This window comes from Lobosporangium transversale (genome assembly GCF_002105155.1).
Source record: "Lobosporangium transversale strain NRRL 3116 chromosome Unknown BCR41scaffold_26, whole genome shotgun sequence".
In the NCBI taxonomy this organism is placed as follows: Eukaryota; Fungi; Mortierellomycota; class Mortierellomycetes; order Mortierellales; family Mortierellaceae; genus Lobosporangium; species Lobosporangium transversale.
The window spans coordinates 387,576-403,874 of record NW_019029004.1 but is presented as its reverse complement, the minus strand read 5'-3'; the positions used below and the strand labels follow the sequence as shown (position 1 = coordinate 403,874).

At 43.4% G+C, this 16,299-nt stretch overlaps 6 protein-coding genes and 1 non-coding gene across 7 annotated transcripts; 1 reads left to right on the top strand and 6 right to left on the bottom strand.

The window, feature by feature from the left end:
- Positions 1 to 975: 975 nt before the first annotated feature.
- On the bottom strand, positions 976 to 4,457 carry BCR41DRAFT_324478 (hypothetical protein). The gene is made up of 3 exons (XM_022021549.1): positions 3,834 to 4,457; positions 2,037 to 3,619; positions 976 to 1,932 (listed from the first exon to the last, which is right to left on the bottom strand). The coding sequence occupies exons 1-3, from the start codon at positions 4,337 to 4,339 to the stop codon at positions 1,211 to 1,213; spliced, it is 2,811 nt and encodes a 936-aa protein (XP_021880011.1). The 5' UTR covers positions 4,340 to 4,457; the 3' UTR covers positions 976 to 1,210.
- Positions 4,458 to 5,040: 583 nt separating this feature from the next.
- On the bottom strand, positions 5,041 to 6,114 carry BCR41DRAFT_356555 (hypothetical protein; the record flags this gene model as incomplete). The annotated part of the gene is made up of 2 exons (XM_022024671.1): positions 5,999 to 6,114; positions 5,041 to 5,888 (listed from the first exon to the last, which is right to left on the bottom strand). Coding segments are annotated over exons 1-2 (791 nt in total), but the record flags the coding sequence as incomplete, so codon positions are not given.
- A 131-nt stretch (positions 6,115 to 6,245) lies between these two features.
- BCR41DRAFT_423329 (hypothetical protein) lies at positions 6,246 to 8,468 on the bottom strand. The gene is made up of 3 exons (XM_022030285.1): positions 8,084 to 8,468; positions 7,309 to 7,400; positions 6,246 to 7,205 (listed from the first exon to the last, which is right to left on the bottom strand). The coding sequence occupies exons 1-3, from the start codon at positions 8,394 to 8,396 to the stop codon at positions 6,645 to 6,647; spliced, it is 966 nt and encodes a 321-aa protein (XP_021880008.1). The 5' UTR covers positions 8,397 to 8,468; the 3' UTR covers positions 6,246 to 6,644.
- On the bottom strand, positions 6,462 to 6,644 carry BCR41DRAFT_291420 (DHHC palmitoyltransferase-domain-containing protein; the record flags this gene model as incomplete). The annotated part of the gene is made up of 1 exon (XM_022020354.1): positions 6,462 to 6,644. A coding segment is annotated over one exon (183 nt), but the record flags the coding sequence as incomplete, so codon positions are not given.
- A 2,976-nt stretch (positions 8,469 to 11,444) lies between the features above and the next one.
- On the bottom strand, positions 11,445 to 11,518 carry BCR41DRAFT_t94. Its single transcript has one exon. It is a non-coding gene; the product is annotated as a tRNA-Val (tRNA).
- Positions 11,519 to 11,946: 428 nt separating this feature from the next.
- BCR41DRAFT_356552 (NADP-dependent oxidoreductase domain-containing protein) lies at positions 11,947 to 13,750 on the bottom strand. The gene is made up of 6 exons (XM_022024670.1): positions 13,672 to 13,750; positions 13,193 to 13,589; positions 13,023 to 13,118; positions 12,842 to 12,928; positions 12,659 to 12,747; positions 11,947 to 12,449 (listed from the first exon to the last, which is right to left on the bottom strand). Exons 1-6 carry the CDS (start codon positions 13,707 to 13,709, stop codon positions 12,098 to 12,100), a joined length of 1,059 nt encoding a protein of 352 aa, XP_021880007.1. The 5' UTR covers positions 13,710 to 13,750; the 3' UTR covers positions 11,947 to 12,097.
- Positions 13,751 to 14,385: 635 nt separating this feature from the next.
- BCR41DRAFT_423327 (hypothetical protein) lies at positions 14,386 to 16,218 on the top strand (the record flags this gene model as incomplete). Its single annotated transcript, XM_022030284.1, has 4 exons — positions 14,386 to 14,497; positions 14,574 to 14,693; positions 14,790 to 14,882; positions 14,984 to 16,218. The coding sequence occupies 4 exons, from the start codon at positions 14,386 to 14,388 to the stop codon at positions 16,216 to 16,218; spliced, it is 1,560 nt and encodes a 519-aa protein (XP_021880006.1).
- Between the last annotated feature and the right edge of the window lie 81 nt (positions 16,219 to 16,299).

The window sequence follows — 16,299 nt, the reverse complement described above, 5'->3', positions numbered from 1 at the left end:
TTTATGCCTCTTTTCTATCACTATAAGTCACGGCTATGCTATTAAAGTATTTTAGCTCTTTAGATATAGGGATATAGGTAATTGTGGCACGATCGGCTTTGAGTGCGAACTGTCACTAACTGTCAAAAGATAAGTAATCTCTCGGGTTACAAACGGCTGAGAGGATGGACATTCCACAAAATAAACTGAATGTATTTGGTGAATTTGGTAAACAAAATTTAGTACCAAGGGCGTTTGAGCTCTTAATAAAGAAGGACGGAGATAGGGACATAGAAGAAGAAAGAGAAAAGAAAGAGAGTAGTAACACGGCACGCTATGCATCGTAGCAATGAGTATGATCGTTTATATATCTACCGAAACAAACTACACATTAGAGGCCCCTAATTACTGAACTCATCGTTATGTGCTTAATAGCGTACGGAAACACTTGAGATGTATGCACGCGCTAAATGAAAGAAAGCATCAGGGAACCATCCACAGCCTATAAGAATACGACCAACAAAGTGCAAAGTAAAGTGGCATAGTATATTCCAATTATAGATAAATTGTTTGTAACTCTTTATTTAGTCCCAGAATCGCATAAAGAATATCAACATCTATTCTGGGCTACATACGACCTTGATAAGATATATATTCTGGTCAATATTTGATGCTTGGGTATCGAGCTTGTGTCGTGGAAGGCTTCCTGGTAGTGGTATCTAGACTGAAATAAAGACCCATACAAATAAAAAAAAAGCCCCCCGTGCAAATAATTTTTTTTTATTTGTACGGGAGCAGTGTAAATAAGGTGTGTACGCGGCCGTGCAAATATCTTTTTCCTATAATATAATCCTTCGCGCTATCTCAAAAAGCAATGTAACTCCTATAGCCCGCTATATATACGATCATCAAGCATAAGCCTCTATCCTTAGATCCCACAATTTTTGGTCCGGCATTCTAGACAATAATCTATGCAATAGTCGCCTTAGAATAAGTGCTAGTTCTATAAACATTTGCTTACATTTTATCGATGCTTCGTTATCTGATTAGGAATATACTGAATGTATACTAGTCTTTGTTTTGGAGCGATAGCCTATAAACTAACAATTTTCAAGATTCAAAAAACACACAGCTGAACAATGTCTGAAAATGCTCAAGTATCATCTCATTCTATTGTATCATATTATTCATACATTTACAGGACACCTGACATTTGTTTTCAAGTCCTTTCCTAAAACGCTCGTGGGTTGCATTGAATACCACTTTTTCCACCACCTATGATAGCAGAAATCTTTGCGCCAAACTCGAAGGGATTGCCATTGTATAACACTAAACCAGAGGAGTTGGTGGGAAGGCCAACGATCTCAGCCAAATTCCAGCTGACGAGACCGACAGCATCCTTTTCTTTAAGGCCTAAGTCTGAACGGGCCCAGCCAGCAATCCAGGATAGCTGACGAACATCCTCGGGCTCGTGGGCAGCTAAACCAACCTTGACACCGGCTTTATAAAGGATAGAGAGGCCTGTCTCATTGGAGAGGGGTGCACCAGGTAAGCACCGCTGAGCAGTCCATTGTGCTGGAGTGCAAAGGTACGGGCGCAAGATGACGCTGATGTCAGCTTCGGCTAAATGCTCAGCGACAGTCCATGCTTCAACAGCGCTCAACAATGAGACCTTGATCCTGGCGCCGCTACGCTCCAAATCCTTCTTGAGTTGGATCAGGCGAATGATCTCATCCCGGTTGTCAACCTCGACCACCAGAGGGATCTTCCCATGAGCGGCAAGCGAGAACTCGTTGGTAGGAAGCAAGACATCTGTGAGGCTTTTCTCCAAGGATGTGCGGAGAAAAGCAATTTGAGAGGAGATAGTGGGGAACAAAGTTGACTTGGATTGGTGACCAATTTTCACGTGAAGCGCTACCTTCTCCTTGACAATAGCATTCTTGGGTGACAGGGCTACAGAATAAGGCAGTGGTGATGATATAGGTTTAGTAGGGCAGTAATTATGCTGCAGAATCACCAGTCAGCTTATTTGGGTAATTTCTCTTCTAGTTGTTTACCATGTTCAGCACCGGTAAGGAAGGCAACACTAACACCCTGAATGACATGCTCCGACTCGGGAGCAGTGACAGCAGTGAGGATACCTGCCTTGTAGGCCTCATCCATATGAAGTCCTCCAAACTTGAGGCCATCAGCAGCATTGATGACCTCAGGGTTCAAGTTATGGTGACCATCGCCAGTGCTATCTTCGGCAGCAATCTCAATTAATCCGAGGTTAGGGGCGCCAACAGAGAGCAACGAGGGCAACACAACCCCTTCACCCCCTAAATCATACACCGGCGCGTTCTTCTTGTCCATGGCAACGATTTCAGTTTGGCAGTGACCCGTACAGATGACCTCACCGCGGTCAATGACTACCACTAAATCGCCTTCATCACTGAATTGTTCCGAATTGTTTAAGAAAAGCTTCTTGATACCCTTAAACACTCCAGTCTCAGCCCTCTCTGAACATACATCCTTGCTTTCCTTGGGCACAACCAACTCGGGCAACTTTTCAAATTTTTGGGGCTCGTCTTGAATGCTCCATTTTGATGGGTCTACACCTTTGATTTGAGCAACTCCATCAATATAGACCTGAAGAGGATGGGCCCCAAGGGCTAAAGGATGTTTCTCCCAGATAGCCAAATCTGCATCATACCCAACTGCAATCTTACCGATACGGTGATCGAGCCCCAAGGCCTTGGCAGGAACAGACGTAACAGATGCAATTGCCAAGAGCTCAGAGAGGCCGTAATGATGGGCTTGAGCGGCCTCGTAAACAAGATGCTGTGAATTCAAGACAGGGTGATCACTCTTCATTGCAACAGGAATGCCAGCATCGGCGAGGGTCTTTGGAGCATTGACAGAACTCTGTAATGCCTCTTTCTTGTATCCAAACTTTCCAGCGAACGTAGCCACAGTAGGGACATTCTTATAGGCGCGCTTCAGGATTTCAGGGACCCGGTAAGCATCGAGACCGTGATGGAAGGCTGAGATCTTGAACTTGTACTCGTTCGAGTGGCGAACCATGGCCTCCAAATCATGGGTCTCATAGCAGTGGATGTTGAGCTTGACATCGTCACGAAGAATCCCCACCAGACTCTCGTATTGGAGGTCCTCCGGGAAAGGAGTTTGAAGGCGGTGGCGACCAAAGCGAGGTAAAGCTTCAGCTGCATCGCACCAGTCGTCTTGAGCGCGCTTAAGCTCTGTAGCCTTAGCGAACTGGTTGCGGAGGAGCCATCCTTCACCGAGGCGAGTAGAGGGCATACGTCCGAGATAGCCTCCATAAAATCTCTTCGGGTTTTCTCCACAGGCCATCTTCATGTAACGCCACTTGTTATCAACACCAGCCTCAACTAACATGTCATCAGTGCTGAGTGTATCAACCTTGCGCAATTTGACTGCATAAGCCTCTCCTCCCATAATATTACCAGACCCAGGAAGAATGAGTGAGGTGGTTACTCCTCCAGAAAGAATCCATTCACGCGCAAGGTCGCTGGGATTAAATCCGTCGATCGAGCGGATAAAAGGTGTGAGAGGTTGAGTCATTTCGTTGCTATCTTCAGTTCCATCCAGCTCAGGCCATGAGCCGACACCAAAATGACTAAAAATTCAGAGTCATTCAAAAGTTAATGATAAATTAAAAATAGTACCCTAGAGAGGAATTATCACACGTCAAAGAGCCCCTTCCTATTCAGCACTCAGTATTTCCCTGCAATATGTATAGGGTAAGTTTGGTTGATTGGAATGGTAATGATCCTCTGTACTCTAATGGATTGTTTCCTGATATATCTTTTATATCCATTCTGTTCCTTTACCTGTGCATGTCAACGATACCTGGCGTCAGAATATGGCCTTTGAGGTCTACAACATTAGCATCTGTAGGCGCCTTAATCTCACCGCCCACCTGGACGATGATGCCGCGGTCAATGAGCAAATCACCTTTGAAAGCTTCTGAGACACCGTCAAAGATATAGGCATTTCTGAATAATGTAGGGGCGGTACCATTGACGAAGCGTGGATTGGATGAGCGAGACTCAGGAGCAGGGTATTTGTGTTTGCTCTTGTCGCGAATAGCCTTGCATTTGGCTAGACCTTCTGCAAAATGGCTGGAGGAAATGCCTGTGTCCTCAAAGTGGACTTTCTTAGAAGAGAGTTCATTTGAAGCGCCCAGGAAATAAGCCGAAGTCGCGAGAAGCGCGATGGCGGCAGTAGCCAAAAGGAGCGTGCTCTTTTTGCGGAGGAAGGCGCCCTTTTGTGGCTGCTCATACGCATGTCCCACCTCTTCCTGATCGTGCTGAGGAAGGCTTGTGTAATCAGCCATGATAGAAAGTGTATTTGTGCTGAGGTTTGTATCAGTGGATGATTACTGGAGAGCGGAGAGGTGAAAAGAAGGAAGAAGGGCGACTGTGAAGAAAGAAAAAAGAGAAGGGGAAATGGAAAGATAGAACGTGAGAAATAAAAAAAATGAGTAACTTTAACCTTGCCATAAAACCCAATTCAGCCAATGAGAAGAGCACCAAGAGAACCTGCTCTTGTACTATTTCCCATAGCATGGCTTCCATATCGGGCAAAGAACAGGCGATAAAAATATGTGCCAACTGGGTACAGTGTTTGTTGTTTAAAAACCATCTCTGTTCCCTGCGTGTTACTGGTACTGACATAAAACACAATAGACGGATATTTATTCGAATTATTCATTTTCCTTATATGACTGCATGTAGTAAAATGTAAAATTGAATACGAATAATTACATCTACAGAATTGCGACATAAAAAGACGCATGCATTCCAAAATATTTTTTTGTGACAACTGCCCTGCCCTGCCAACAAGGGAAGTGGCTTCTAGGTATTCGTCAAACACATATATCTGTGAACAGGAGCCTTGACATTTGTGTCAAGTAATCCTTATAAATAGGAAAATAGCAATTGTAAAATTGTTACTTTTTTCTTGATCTAATATATCGTATAAGTTATAAAATAAGTAATGGAATACCTAAAATTAATAGTATTCCTATTGCTGTCCCTGTTGCTGTTGCTGTAGGGGCCGCGTAGCATAATCCCTGCTTTGACTTGGCTCCTCAGACCAGCTTAACAATCCGCTACTGAGTTTCAAACCGGTGCCACTGTCAGTATGGATACCGTCTATTCCAAGGCCCATCCCGAACTCTCGAATAGGGCCTGCATAGCTGCTACTGCGGGCACCACCGCTTATAGCTCTCTGGCGACGATGGGATGGACCCAATATAGGTGGGTGCTGGTGTGGGATCGAGCCTCCTGTGGTGTATTGTTTGAGCGTCGAGTAGCCATTTTCCTGTGATAGCTCAAAACTGGCCCCTTCATTCGTGCAGAGATCTTGAATAGTATCCTGTAGGTTCGCATCTGATTGGCTCTGAGTCTCTAAAAATGTTTCGGCTTGATGGCCCTGGGAAATGTGGCTGGCACCTGTGGCTCCTAGTGTTGAGTTTTCCTCCTTTGCAGCTCCGAAGTGGATAGATGATAAGTGCACCGGACTCATATTACTAGAGTAATTTACAATTCTACCCGAGTAGCCAATCCTTGAAGACAAGACGACCCTTGACATTTTATCTACGTTTGATGTTTGGCGGTCAGTATTCCTGATATCTGGCTCGATACCGATATTGCTTGTGTAATCAACGGAGGTCATCACCTCTGATCCCATATACGGTATTGATTGGATGGCTATTGCGACCCCTCCTCTCTCTGCAAGGGCAGCGCTACCGTTGCTCCATCTTTGAGTATCGGTAACATCCCTCCGGAGGTCAAAGGTGGCTACCTGCATCCTAGCTTGAGCAAGTGCATCGCACACTAGCCGCTGGTATACCTTATCGCTGTATGCCTCATGGATACCATCTCCAAGAGCGTTGTGGTAAGGAACTATTGCAGTTAGGAAATATGATTATATAACACTCAACTTGCATAACATATGGCACCATCTGGACAATAAAGGAGGAGATACATACCGAACCATAGCCACCATGCTGCTCCCATTATGCTATTCCAATTAGCATACCAGGATCCACAGTCCCATAAGCGCTCCCCTTGCTCAACCTTTACCACACTAAACTCCATCTCCGATGCAAAAGATGGTAGCGCAGTAGACCTCATTGGGAAAGAGAGGCGCATGCTTTGCATTGATGGATCGAAGGGTGGAGGCAGCTTTAAATACTGAACTCGAACAAATACACTCCGTAAGCCTTGGAGGATCTCGACCGCTGTTCGATTAGTCACGATATAGTATGTATGCGTGGCTGTAAATAGAGCACTAACCGTTCCCAACAGGAATGTGGCCACCATGCCTATAACCCACTGAGCATCAAGTCTACATGGGGCACTCTGCTCGCTTTCAGGCCGCTCAATTATATTCCACATACTTCCGCCATTCGAACTACATCGCTCAAGCGCTTCTGGTAGTAAAGTGGCCATAGTTGCTGTAGCCCAGAGTGCCGAAATAGAGCCATAAAAGGTGAACAGGTAGAAGTACTTGTAGTTGCCAAACCCAATGCATCCATTCACCCAGGGGCAATGATGGTCCATCCGCAATACACAGCAATTGCATTCTGAACAGTGGTGACACCGATCCGGTTTGGCGATTTTACAGATATCGCACTAACGAGGACGGCCATCTTGCTTGCAAATGCTTAACGTTGCTATGGGGGACATAAGATTGTCCCTTTGCGTTGGCTGGCACGACCGCGTCACCACATCAGAGATATCAACATTAGTACAATTGCCTCTACCAATACCCCCGATGGGCCTACCCTCATTCCGATCACTGCTACCATAAAGAGGCTCCGGAATAAAATCACCGACATCTGTGCTCGCGTCGGCATGGCGCTCGCGAAGCATTACTGGGATGCTTGAATCTGAGTGTGTATTCCTCGCTGGGATGGCGCTAGCAGTTGAGTATTTTGATGTCATTGTGATAGGTAGTAAGTGGGGACTTGGGCCAGCTGAATTCAATGGCTCTCTTGACCTTTTAAATGTGGAAGGCTGTGTAATTGACGGGGCTGGCACTGATAATCCTGATGCGGTACGTTCATCCCGTTCAGAGTGTGAAGGGGCTGGAAAAGACGGTTGTGGTTGATAGGGTGTAGTTGTAGGCGGGATGGGCGGTGGCGTTGCGCGTATTGGAGGCTGCATTGGGCATTGGTGGGATTGGTAGAAATACTTGAGTCAATTAGCCAGTATTAACACATATTGAATACGCTACTATGCCACTCCTAACAACATTAGGGAAAACAAAAAAACAAATTCTCACCCACTATCTTACTTTCAATGGTGATCCAGGACCACAATAAATGCTCAAAGCATAAGAGATAGAGTAGAGCATGACAAAAATGCTGAAAGCTATGAGATACAGGGCTGCAGGAGTAAAAATATCATGCGCGCAAAAAAGAAAATTAGAACTAGGGCATTGGTGGCTCATTTGAAGAGGCACTCAGAATAGAGTTAAAATGGTTGGAGATCAACCTTTGGGCGCGAAATGAAAACAAACCGTTAGTCATCCAAGGAGATACTCTGATACAGCACTGTTTATATTTTTTACGCATATGCGTGTGCGCGAGTGCGCGCATTTCACGTTTGTCTGTTGACACAGCCCCGCCTATTATTCCTGAAGATGATGTATTAAATTTGTTTACTAAACTGTCTCATTAAATTTTGACCTCTTAGTTGAATAAGAAAGCACTTCAACATCAATGAGGTTTTGCAATCGATGAAAGACATAACTCTAACAGGGGGCCCCCTGTTTCCTTTACTGAGGTGAATTTGCTATTCTTATAGTTATCACGTAATCCTCCATCTCCAAAAGGTGTGGTTAACTATATCGTAATACTTACTGGCTTGAACGATAGCTTGCTTCGCATTCAAGAGATAGTAAACTGGCGAGTATTTTTCAGTATCCAACATAGCAGCATGGTGTCCATTCATAGATTATAAACAATACCTAGACATTAATACTTGAAGGTTTCGTAGAAAAGTAGGAGAGATGCAAAATCCAATGCCAGATATTAGCCTTAAAACACACAGGAGCATGATCAACTTACTGCACACATGCACAACATAAATGTAATAAATATAGAACGTCAGGATCGTTAATATAAACGGCAAAGCCGCTGAAGCCAGCGACAAGGGTCGCCGCCGGCGCTGCTGCTCTTGTTTGGGTCCTCGCGAGACACTGATGTTATCGTCATCTCCCTGAGGCGCCTCCAAATCGTTCCCTGTGGCCCTGGATCGGTCCACGGTCGTTTCCTGAAGGGAGTTAATCTCTGACTCTAGCGCCCTACTTGTTATGCCCTCTCGCAGGGATGCTAGTCCAGGGAAGGTGAGTGATGACCGGGGCTCATCTTCAGTGGCCATGAGAGCTTCACTCTTCAGCTGGGACGCCTAATTATTCAAAAATCAATGCTAAAAAAAGGATGATGATTTGTTAAACACTGGTGTTGCTTCCAACTTGAAAGATGTCGAAAGGAGGATGAATAGGGGCGGTTCGTGATAAAGGCGAAAGAGAAGGCGTTGAGGTGAAATATCTCTGTATTGAACGGTCGAATATATATGGAACTCTTAGACTGTAAATAAATAAGGTTAATTGCAGACTGAGAGAGTAATACCAAAGAGTGTGTTCTGTCTGTACATGTAGTAGAGTATTGCTCTTTTCTTTAAAAGAATATGAAGTGTGTGGAGGAGGGTCAAGTTGAGCACATCCTGGAAGTGCAATGAGTATGAAGTGGGATAGGGATTTCCAGAAGAAGACAACGAAGACTACTCCTGGTGCAGCGAGAAAAATGGATGGAAAGCCCACAAAAACATAAAAAGGTAGATCGGAAATAAGGTTAACGAGGACCTGTGAGGTAAGAGACAGAGCTCGGGTTGAATGAAGCATCTGAATGCAATGACCATCCAAAAAAAAAAAAAAAAAAAAAGGAAAAAGAGGAAGGTTGAGGGCTGCGATAATGAGACAAGGAAACAGGGAGCATCTAAGGCAGTCTTGCTCCGAAGGTGCACGCCCTCTCTCACCCATCTTTCATTATGTATTAAAATATATTTCTTTGAATATTGTACCTTTTGACGCGTGTTTGATGCTCCCGTCTACTCCTCCCTCTCAAACCGTTGTGAGATATTACTGATAGCCATCCACCACCTAAGAACAAAAGTTATCCAAAAATGCTTACTTCCCATGGAAATCCTGTTTTAAATTATATTATGGTGAGAATCAGCCACGAATGGGAGTGCTCGGGTACCCACCAAGTTGGAGCAAGTGTACACAGACCTACACGTGTGTATAATCATTTCCTTTGTCCTCCCTTATTCCGTTGGTTTATTTGAGTGTATGGTGCTTACCTTCTTTTTTTCACCCCTGGCAGTTGGTTGTTTTTAAATGTATAAATGTCATATCCTCAATTCATAAGCATGAATCCTAGAAGTAGCCAGATCATCCCGTCACACTTTCCTCAATGTACATTTATACTTACTTCACTTCTCCCTTTTTACAACCTGGTCCTTTGGTATTGCCTCCAATTATTACCTAGAGCGGTACGACGTACAATTACAAAGACCGTTTTTTTTGGAGAAATACATTAATATTATCACTGACTCGTACAAGTTTGCTCCCCGCGGGTTCTGTGAGGCTATAAATGTTGGGAAAAGATATTTGCACGGCCGCGTACACACCTTATTTACACTGCTCCCGTACAAATAAAAAAAAATTATTTGCACGGGGGGCTTTTTTTTTATTTGTATGGGTCTTTATTTCAGTCTAGATACCACTACCAGGAAGCCTTCCACGACACAAGCTCGATACCCAAGCATCAAATATTGACCAGAATATATATCTTATCAAGGTCGTATGTAGCCCAGAATAGATGTTGATATTCTTTATGCGATTCTGGGACTAAATAAAGAGTTACAAACAATTTATCTATAATTGGAATATACTATGCCACTTTACTTTGCACTTTGTTGGTCGTATTCTTATAGGCTGTGGATGGTTCCCTGATGCTTTCTTTCATTTAGCGCGTGCATACATCTCAAGTGTTTCCGTACGCTATTAAGCACATAACGATGAGTTCAGTAATTAGGGGCCTCTAATGTGTAGTTTGTTTCGGTAGATATATAAACGATCATACTCATTGCTACGATGCATAGCGTGCCGTGTTACTACTCTCTTTCTTTTCTCTTTCTTCTTCTATGTCCCTATCTCCGTCCTTCTTTATTAAGAGCTCAAACGCCCTTGGTACTAAATTTTGTTTACCAAATTCACCAAATACATTCAGTTTATTTTGTGGAATGTCCATCCTCTCAGCCGTTTGTAACCCGAGAGATTACTTATCTTTTGACAGTTAGTGACAGTTCGCACTCAAAGCCGATCGTGCCACAATTACCTATATCCCTATATCTAAAGAGCTAAAATACTTTAATAGCATAGCCGTGACTTATAGTGATAGAAAAGAGGCATAAATACTCTTTTCTGTTACGTTGATAAAGATCCTTATTTTTGTCTGATTACATTCCAAGTTTGTTATCATGTTCAATCAGGGTTGATTTTTCACCAATAATAGCCAGAACTTGCCTTGGATCGTCTTTAGCACGCAGTGTCGCATACTCAGCAGCACATGTGGATGCTCACTGCGTCTAGGGACTAGCTTCATATTGTACAATCACCTGAAAGAAAGTTTGGTCAAAAAAATAAAATTTTGAAGAGAAGCACTGTCTTCAATCCTATTTCTTGCCGTTTACCCTCAGCACGTACCGCCCAAAAACTTCAGTGATTACCCACATTGGCCTCATTAATAAACGCGTGAATTTCCATCTTGGTCAGTGAAGTATTTTTGTATGTCATAAATGAGCTGTTTGTCAGAGAATCAAAATAAAAAAAATAATAAATAACCCACTTTAACCAGACTTTCTTTTGAGTGACTGTAGAGCGGAATAGAGCGTGAGAAATATTTTGTAGATAGATAGTAAGCAGTAGAAAAGTAAGTGAGAATAAGATATGGGCCCACACACCACATCCATAGAGTATTTATTCATTTTCTGGTAGAGGGACTTGTATCGGGTAACTACATATCGTTCTAAAAACTTCATATCAAAGATTTATCGCGTCTAGGTGTGGCGCGTTATTGCCACTAATTTTTACTGCTAATCTTTTAGCGCATTGGTGTTTTTTACTCTAATTTTTTCTAGCTAGGCCATCGTAATATTGCATACTGTGAAATATGCAACAGAGCACGATGAGTATCGCAGCTCCAGACTCCCCTCTACTCTAGACTCACCTTCGCTTATTTGCTTCGAAATAAAAAGCTGGAATCATGTAATCTGTAGGATACACGCTGCCGCTTGTGGATGAAATAAAGACCCCGTGCAAATACTGGCAAGACTTGATGACCCAGCTAGTCCAAAAATACAAAATGTTTGTACTCGGACTCGAACCGAGGACCGTCTGTGTGTTAGACAGACGTGATAACCAACTACACCATACAAACTTTGCTTTGGTTTTCCTTCGAGGAAATGCTATATATTATTAATAGCATCACGTGATTGTAGCATAGATGTGTCCAATATATCCACTATGATAATGGTAATAAAAACGCCTAATATTTCTGTCGTTTTTTGCTCTTTGTTGTGTAGCAGTGCTGATTAATCAATAGGAGCTGTAGTGTAGCAAAGATTCATATTATATGGGGCTCTTGGGTCCTTGTTCTCGAAAAGTTTATGTAAAAGCATCCTTGAGTCCTTGAGGGTCTTTTTTTTTAAAAAAAAAAAAAAAAAAAAAAAAAAAAAAAAGAGAAGCACTTAAACGCTCTTTGCGAGTAACTTTATGGCCCAGTAACTGTTCCCTGTGCGTATTCCTTTAATCGCAACAAGCAAAAGGAGTAAATTAGGGAAGTGGGTCCAGTTTTTACCTTGGATAGGTAATATATTGACATAACAAACATAACAAAGCTGTCTTAATGTTTGCATTTGTGAAATGTCTTAAGGATCTGGAGAGACATACTCTTAAGGCCAGACCAAAATGCTTTTGTAAGAGCTGACGCACCCGTTTATCAGGCTCTCTCTTTATTTTACTTCTCAGTCTCTTCATCGCTTCCAACATCGTCGTCTTCTGGTTTCAGGTATCGGATGTCGCGTCTAAAGTATGTTTGGTTGGCTGCCTTGACTTTTCCCCAGAGCTCCTCAAAGGCCTTGACAAGCTCCTTGTTCAAAGGACCCTGCTGTAAGCTGATGAGGTTTTCTTTCAAGTTTCCCACGCAGTCGTTTGCACCAAAAATCAGACCATCATTAGGTCCAAGTCCAGAGTGGTGGTTCATCCAGCGGATTGACGCCTCCAGCAGGGGGGTCCCATATGACTCTGTTACCTTTCTTAGTGCATCTACAGCATCAAAAAAAAGTGGACTCCAATACTGCTCTCGATAGCTTTTTTTTTTTTTTTTTTTTTTTTTTTTTGGATGACCATGAAGGTATAAGATTATTATATTTGCAGAGGTTAGAAAGTTAGAATGATTCCTTAATTAGGAAAATGCTTCATGCGCTGCGGAGCCGTCCATATTATGGTTACACGAATCTCATTATCCTGATGGCCTTTATCAAAAAAAAAATAAAAAATAAAAAATAAAAAGTCATACTATGATCCCAAGATAGTTTTCGTGTCAAAACGTGTGCCGTCCCTGACGATGCTATCGATATGATATTTCCCAGTTAAAAAACCGCCGGCCTTTTTTGTGAACAAAAAGATATATTAGCTATTGTACACATCGGTACTGGAAAGACCCATAATATCATTGACTTGCAATGATGCCGAGACTTACAATCGGATTATAGGCGTAAAATTTCATACCAAGTTCCCTCAGGCAAGGAAACAGCTCTCGTTCAACTTGACGCATTAATGGGTTGTACTGTAGACGTACGAGATAAATGAAGATATTGAAAAGTTAGGATGTGTAGATAAAAGTAGAATGGAGCAGTTCAAAAAAAGTAGAAGTCACTAACCCATCCTTGATATACAGTCGGCTTCACATAGCCTTTGTAATGACAGATTTGGTGAATGAGTGCTACCTGCCATGCTGCAAAATTTGATAAACCAAACTTGGAAAAAGAGAGAAATTAATGAAATGCAACATTATATGATTGCTTTTACCGTATGTGCATGTATGGCATACTTCGTCAAAGAGTCCATCTTTGTAGAGGTCATCAATGGCTTTAAGTGTCGTTTCGAATGGGGTATAAAAATCGGGCGCATGAAGATAAAATATCTTAACTTTATCGACTTTCAATTGTTCCAAAGACTGATACAAGTGCCGCACTAATGCCTCTGGCGAATGATCGCCAGGCTGCAAAGGATATACTTTCGTTGAGATCTCAAAACGAGTCAGCGGCTCACCCTCGACTAAACCGATTGTTGCTTCAGTATCGCCTCCACAGTAGACACGAGCGGTGTCTAATTCGAGAACCCCAAACGTTTCGAGTAAGTCGAGGAAGGGCTTAAGATTCTCAGGTCCTTGGACTCGAAAGTCCGCCGTTTTTGGATCTGTTGTGTGTAGAGCAAAGCTCTGTGTCCTAACGATGTATAAGAGTCAGATGATGGATGACAAGATCGCTACCCATATACTAATGACGGAAGGAGAAAAGAGATCGTTACCCGAGGATAATGCGTGGAGTTGTTTTGGGGGTAGTCATGGTGGTGAAAGAAGAGGGACACGAATGCTAAAGAGTGGGAAGAGAAGAGGGTGTGTGAAATGAATTTCTATTTCTCATAATAGAAGTGGCGATGTCTCACGCCACTTAACATGTATATGTAAACTCTCTTATTGCTTTATGCTTCAGATGGGTCGCCGCGCTCTCGGCTCTCTCCGTCAAACAAAGCGGCGTTTCAGGGGGATGGCGGGCCGTTTACGTCAAGCAAGACCTTCTTTTCCTTTTATGGCTCACACCGTGGATATGTATCCTGCCCTTTTTTCGTGATACATTCCAGATACGATCAAATGAACTGAGTTGAGTGTACGTCTTATCTGTATACAGCCACCATCATTGATAGCTCTAGCCTGCATATTCCGCTTTTGGAGAACTACTATCACTTTATATCAGCGTAGTGCTCTCTATAGATCAGTAAGTCTTTGAGCCAGTTTTATTGTCGGGGCTATTTTTACTGTGAAAACAAGATTAAAAAGCCATGCTACGGCGCCCTATATTTTCCTCTAGCTCTGGTAACAGTAATTTTAATTCTTTAACTTCCATACTACTTTGACTCATATCAATACCATACATCTTTAAGCGCCTTAATATCTATTCACTACTACCTCTTCCTAACAATAGATTAGAAAAAAAGCGTGTGTAAGAAAGCAAGGCTAAAGACATGCTCTGTCCAGTAGATCTTATTCCCATCCTGGCAAGAGCGCTGTTATACGGCTTCCTAGTTGGCCTAGTGTTGCCCCTCGCCGTTGACAAACGAGAGAACATAGTCTATGGTAATTCACTACACAATAAGTGTTTCGAGTATTGAAATAATAATACTAAGTAAGGACTAATGATCATTGGTCATAGTTACTGTTACGGAGTTCAGATATCTGCCCATTGCAGCACAAGCGACTGTACCGCCACTTCAAGCAGTTTCGATCGCAACTTCGCAGCCAAAATCTCCTGTTCAGCATCATGCTCATCCAGGTGCGTTCTAAGTAAACTTGGCCCAAAATCCATGGGAATTGTGTCATTGTTATGTTTATGCCTGAGAAATGGACATCTTTATGCTTGGTGCGCCAGCACCTGATTCTCCATATGCTCAACTGTCTGCTTCATTTGTTTCCTCCTCCCCTGTCCGTGCGCCTGCTGCCATGCCGATGGACGTGCAATCGTGTATGCCCATATGTCCCCTTCTCGCATGTCTGGAATATATAATGCTCCGGACACGCCCGTTACTTCATTCACTCCCTTGCCCACTCCATATCTTGCATCAGCTATGGTCTCTGTTGTTTCACATGACATCCCAAAACCTGCTGTTGTCCCTGCATTTGCCACTACATACTCCACTCAACACGCTGATTCACATGTGGAACCGTTTACTGCTGATGCTCCATTCACTCACGCATCTGTATCTGGGCCTGCTCCGAAGCCCGTCATTGCATATTCTGCATCTTCATATGTACCCAATACTGCACCTGTAACCGATGTTATTGATAACATCCCCTCGAGTAATATCCGTGCTCCTGCACGCCTTCCATATATTGCACATGCCGCTCAACACGATACTTCCATCATTCATGTAACGCCTGTACCAATCACGATACCGGCCGACTCGTCATCCATTGCCTCACCTCTTGCAACTCCGTATGCTATCCCTGCTGCTAATACGCCTGCTATAGCTTCTGTTTCTCATGTGCCAGAGCCGTACGTATTGCCCAAGGCATCGCCCGTCATTAGCGCATGGTATCCTCCTCCTAAGGACATGCTCACATATACGTCCTATGCCGGATTATTGTCAACCATGGCTCCATCTTTTTATCCAACCCTATCTCGGGATGTACCTGCATCCCCTGATTCACCCATATCAACTATGTCCCCTCCTACGTTTATTCAAACTTTGCCTATTTCAAAGGCGTCTACAGTGGATATATCTCCTACTCGAGCCTCCTCCTTAGCGCTCTCGCCAGTTCCGACATATACGAAGGCCCCAGAAACTTCATCGCTTCATCGTTCAAGCTCTATACTTTCTTCCATGCCTGTGACAAGTATGATTGAGCAAGCTGAAGCCGCAACGGCAACTTCGTCTTCATTAGCGCCTCAGCCAACTGATACAGCAATAAGGGAAACCATGTCAGACTTGTCGGCCATATCGACCCAAAAATCTGATAGTGCGACAGAAACCTCCGCCGAAACCTCCACAGAAGCGACTATCTCGACTACGACTACGACTCGTGGAGATTCAACGCAAACAACGACGTTTGTTGGGTCCGACGGAACGACCACAATTTTAACGCAATACCCAACATCACGTACTCGAACTAGCATTAATACATCGGGCCCTCAGCTCGGTGGATCATCTCGTGGCCATCTAGCACCAAGACATGGCGGCGAGCCTCCGCTAGGGTTCGCTACACAGCTTATGGCTACAGCGTCTGGATTCTGTGTAGCAATGGTTGCAGTCGTGACGGGGGCATTGATTCTGCCCGGCGCCATGTTTATAGTGGCCTAAAAAAAAAATTACTTGTGCCAGATATTCTCAGAAGTGGACTTCAAAAGCTGATTAGTTTGCTTAGAAGATAGTGAAAGTAAA

Bases quoted from the DNA above. Each gene is read 5' to 3' on its own strand.
- BCR41DRAFT_324478 (XM_022021549.1), bottom strand. From the start codon at position 4,339: ATGGCTGATTACACAAGCCTTCCTCAGCACGATCAGGAAGAGGTGGGA. The intron at 3,620-3,833 runs GTAAAGGAACAG...CTGAATTTTTAG, and splicing joins GGTATCGTTGACATGCACAG to TCATTTTGGTGTCGGCTCAT. The intron at 1,933-2,036 runs GTAAACAACTAG...CTTATTCTGTAG, and splicing joins CCTTACCGGTGCTGAACATG to CCCTGTCACCCAAGAATGCT.
- BCR41DRAFT_423329 (XM_022030285.1), bottom strand. From the start codon at position 8,396: ATGGCCACTGAAGATGAGCCCCGGTCATCACTCACCTTCCCTGGACTA. The intron at 7,401-8,083 runs GTAAGTTGATCA...TTACTCCTGCAG, and splicing joins TTATGTTGTGCATGTGTGCA to CCCTGTATCTCATAGCTTTC. The intron at 7,206-7,308 runs GTAAGATAGTGG...AATTGACTCAAG, and splicing joins GTCCTGGATCACCATTGAAA to TATTTCTACCAATCCCACCA.
- BCR41DRAFT_356552 (XM_022024670.1), bottom strand. From the start codon at position 13,709: ATGACTACCCCCAAAACAACTCCACGCATTATCCTCGG. The intron at 13,590-13,671 runs GTAACGATCTCT...ATACATCGTTAG, and splicing joins ACTCCACGCATTATCCTCGG to GACACAGAGCTTTGCTCTAC. The intron at 12,748-12,841 runs GTAAGTCTCGGC...TTCACAAAAAAG, and splicing joins TTTACGCCTATAATCCGATT to GCCGGCGGTTTTTTAACTGG.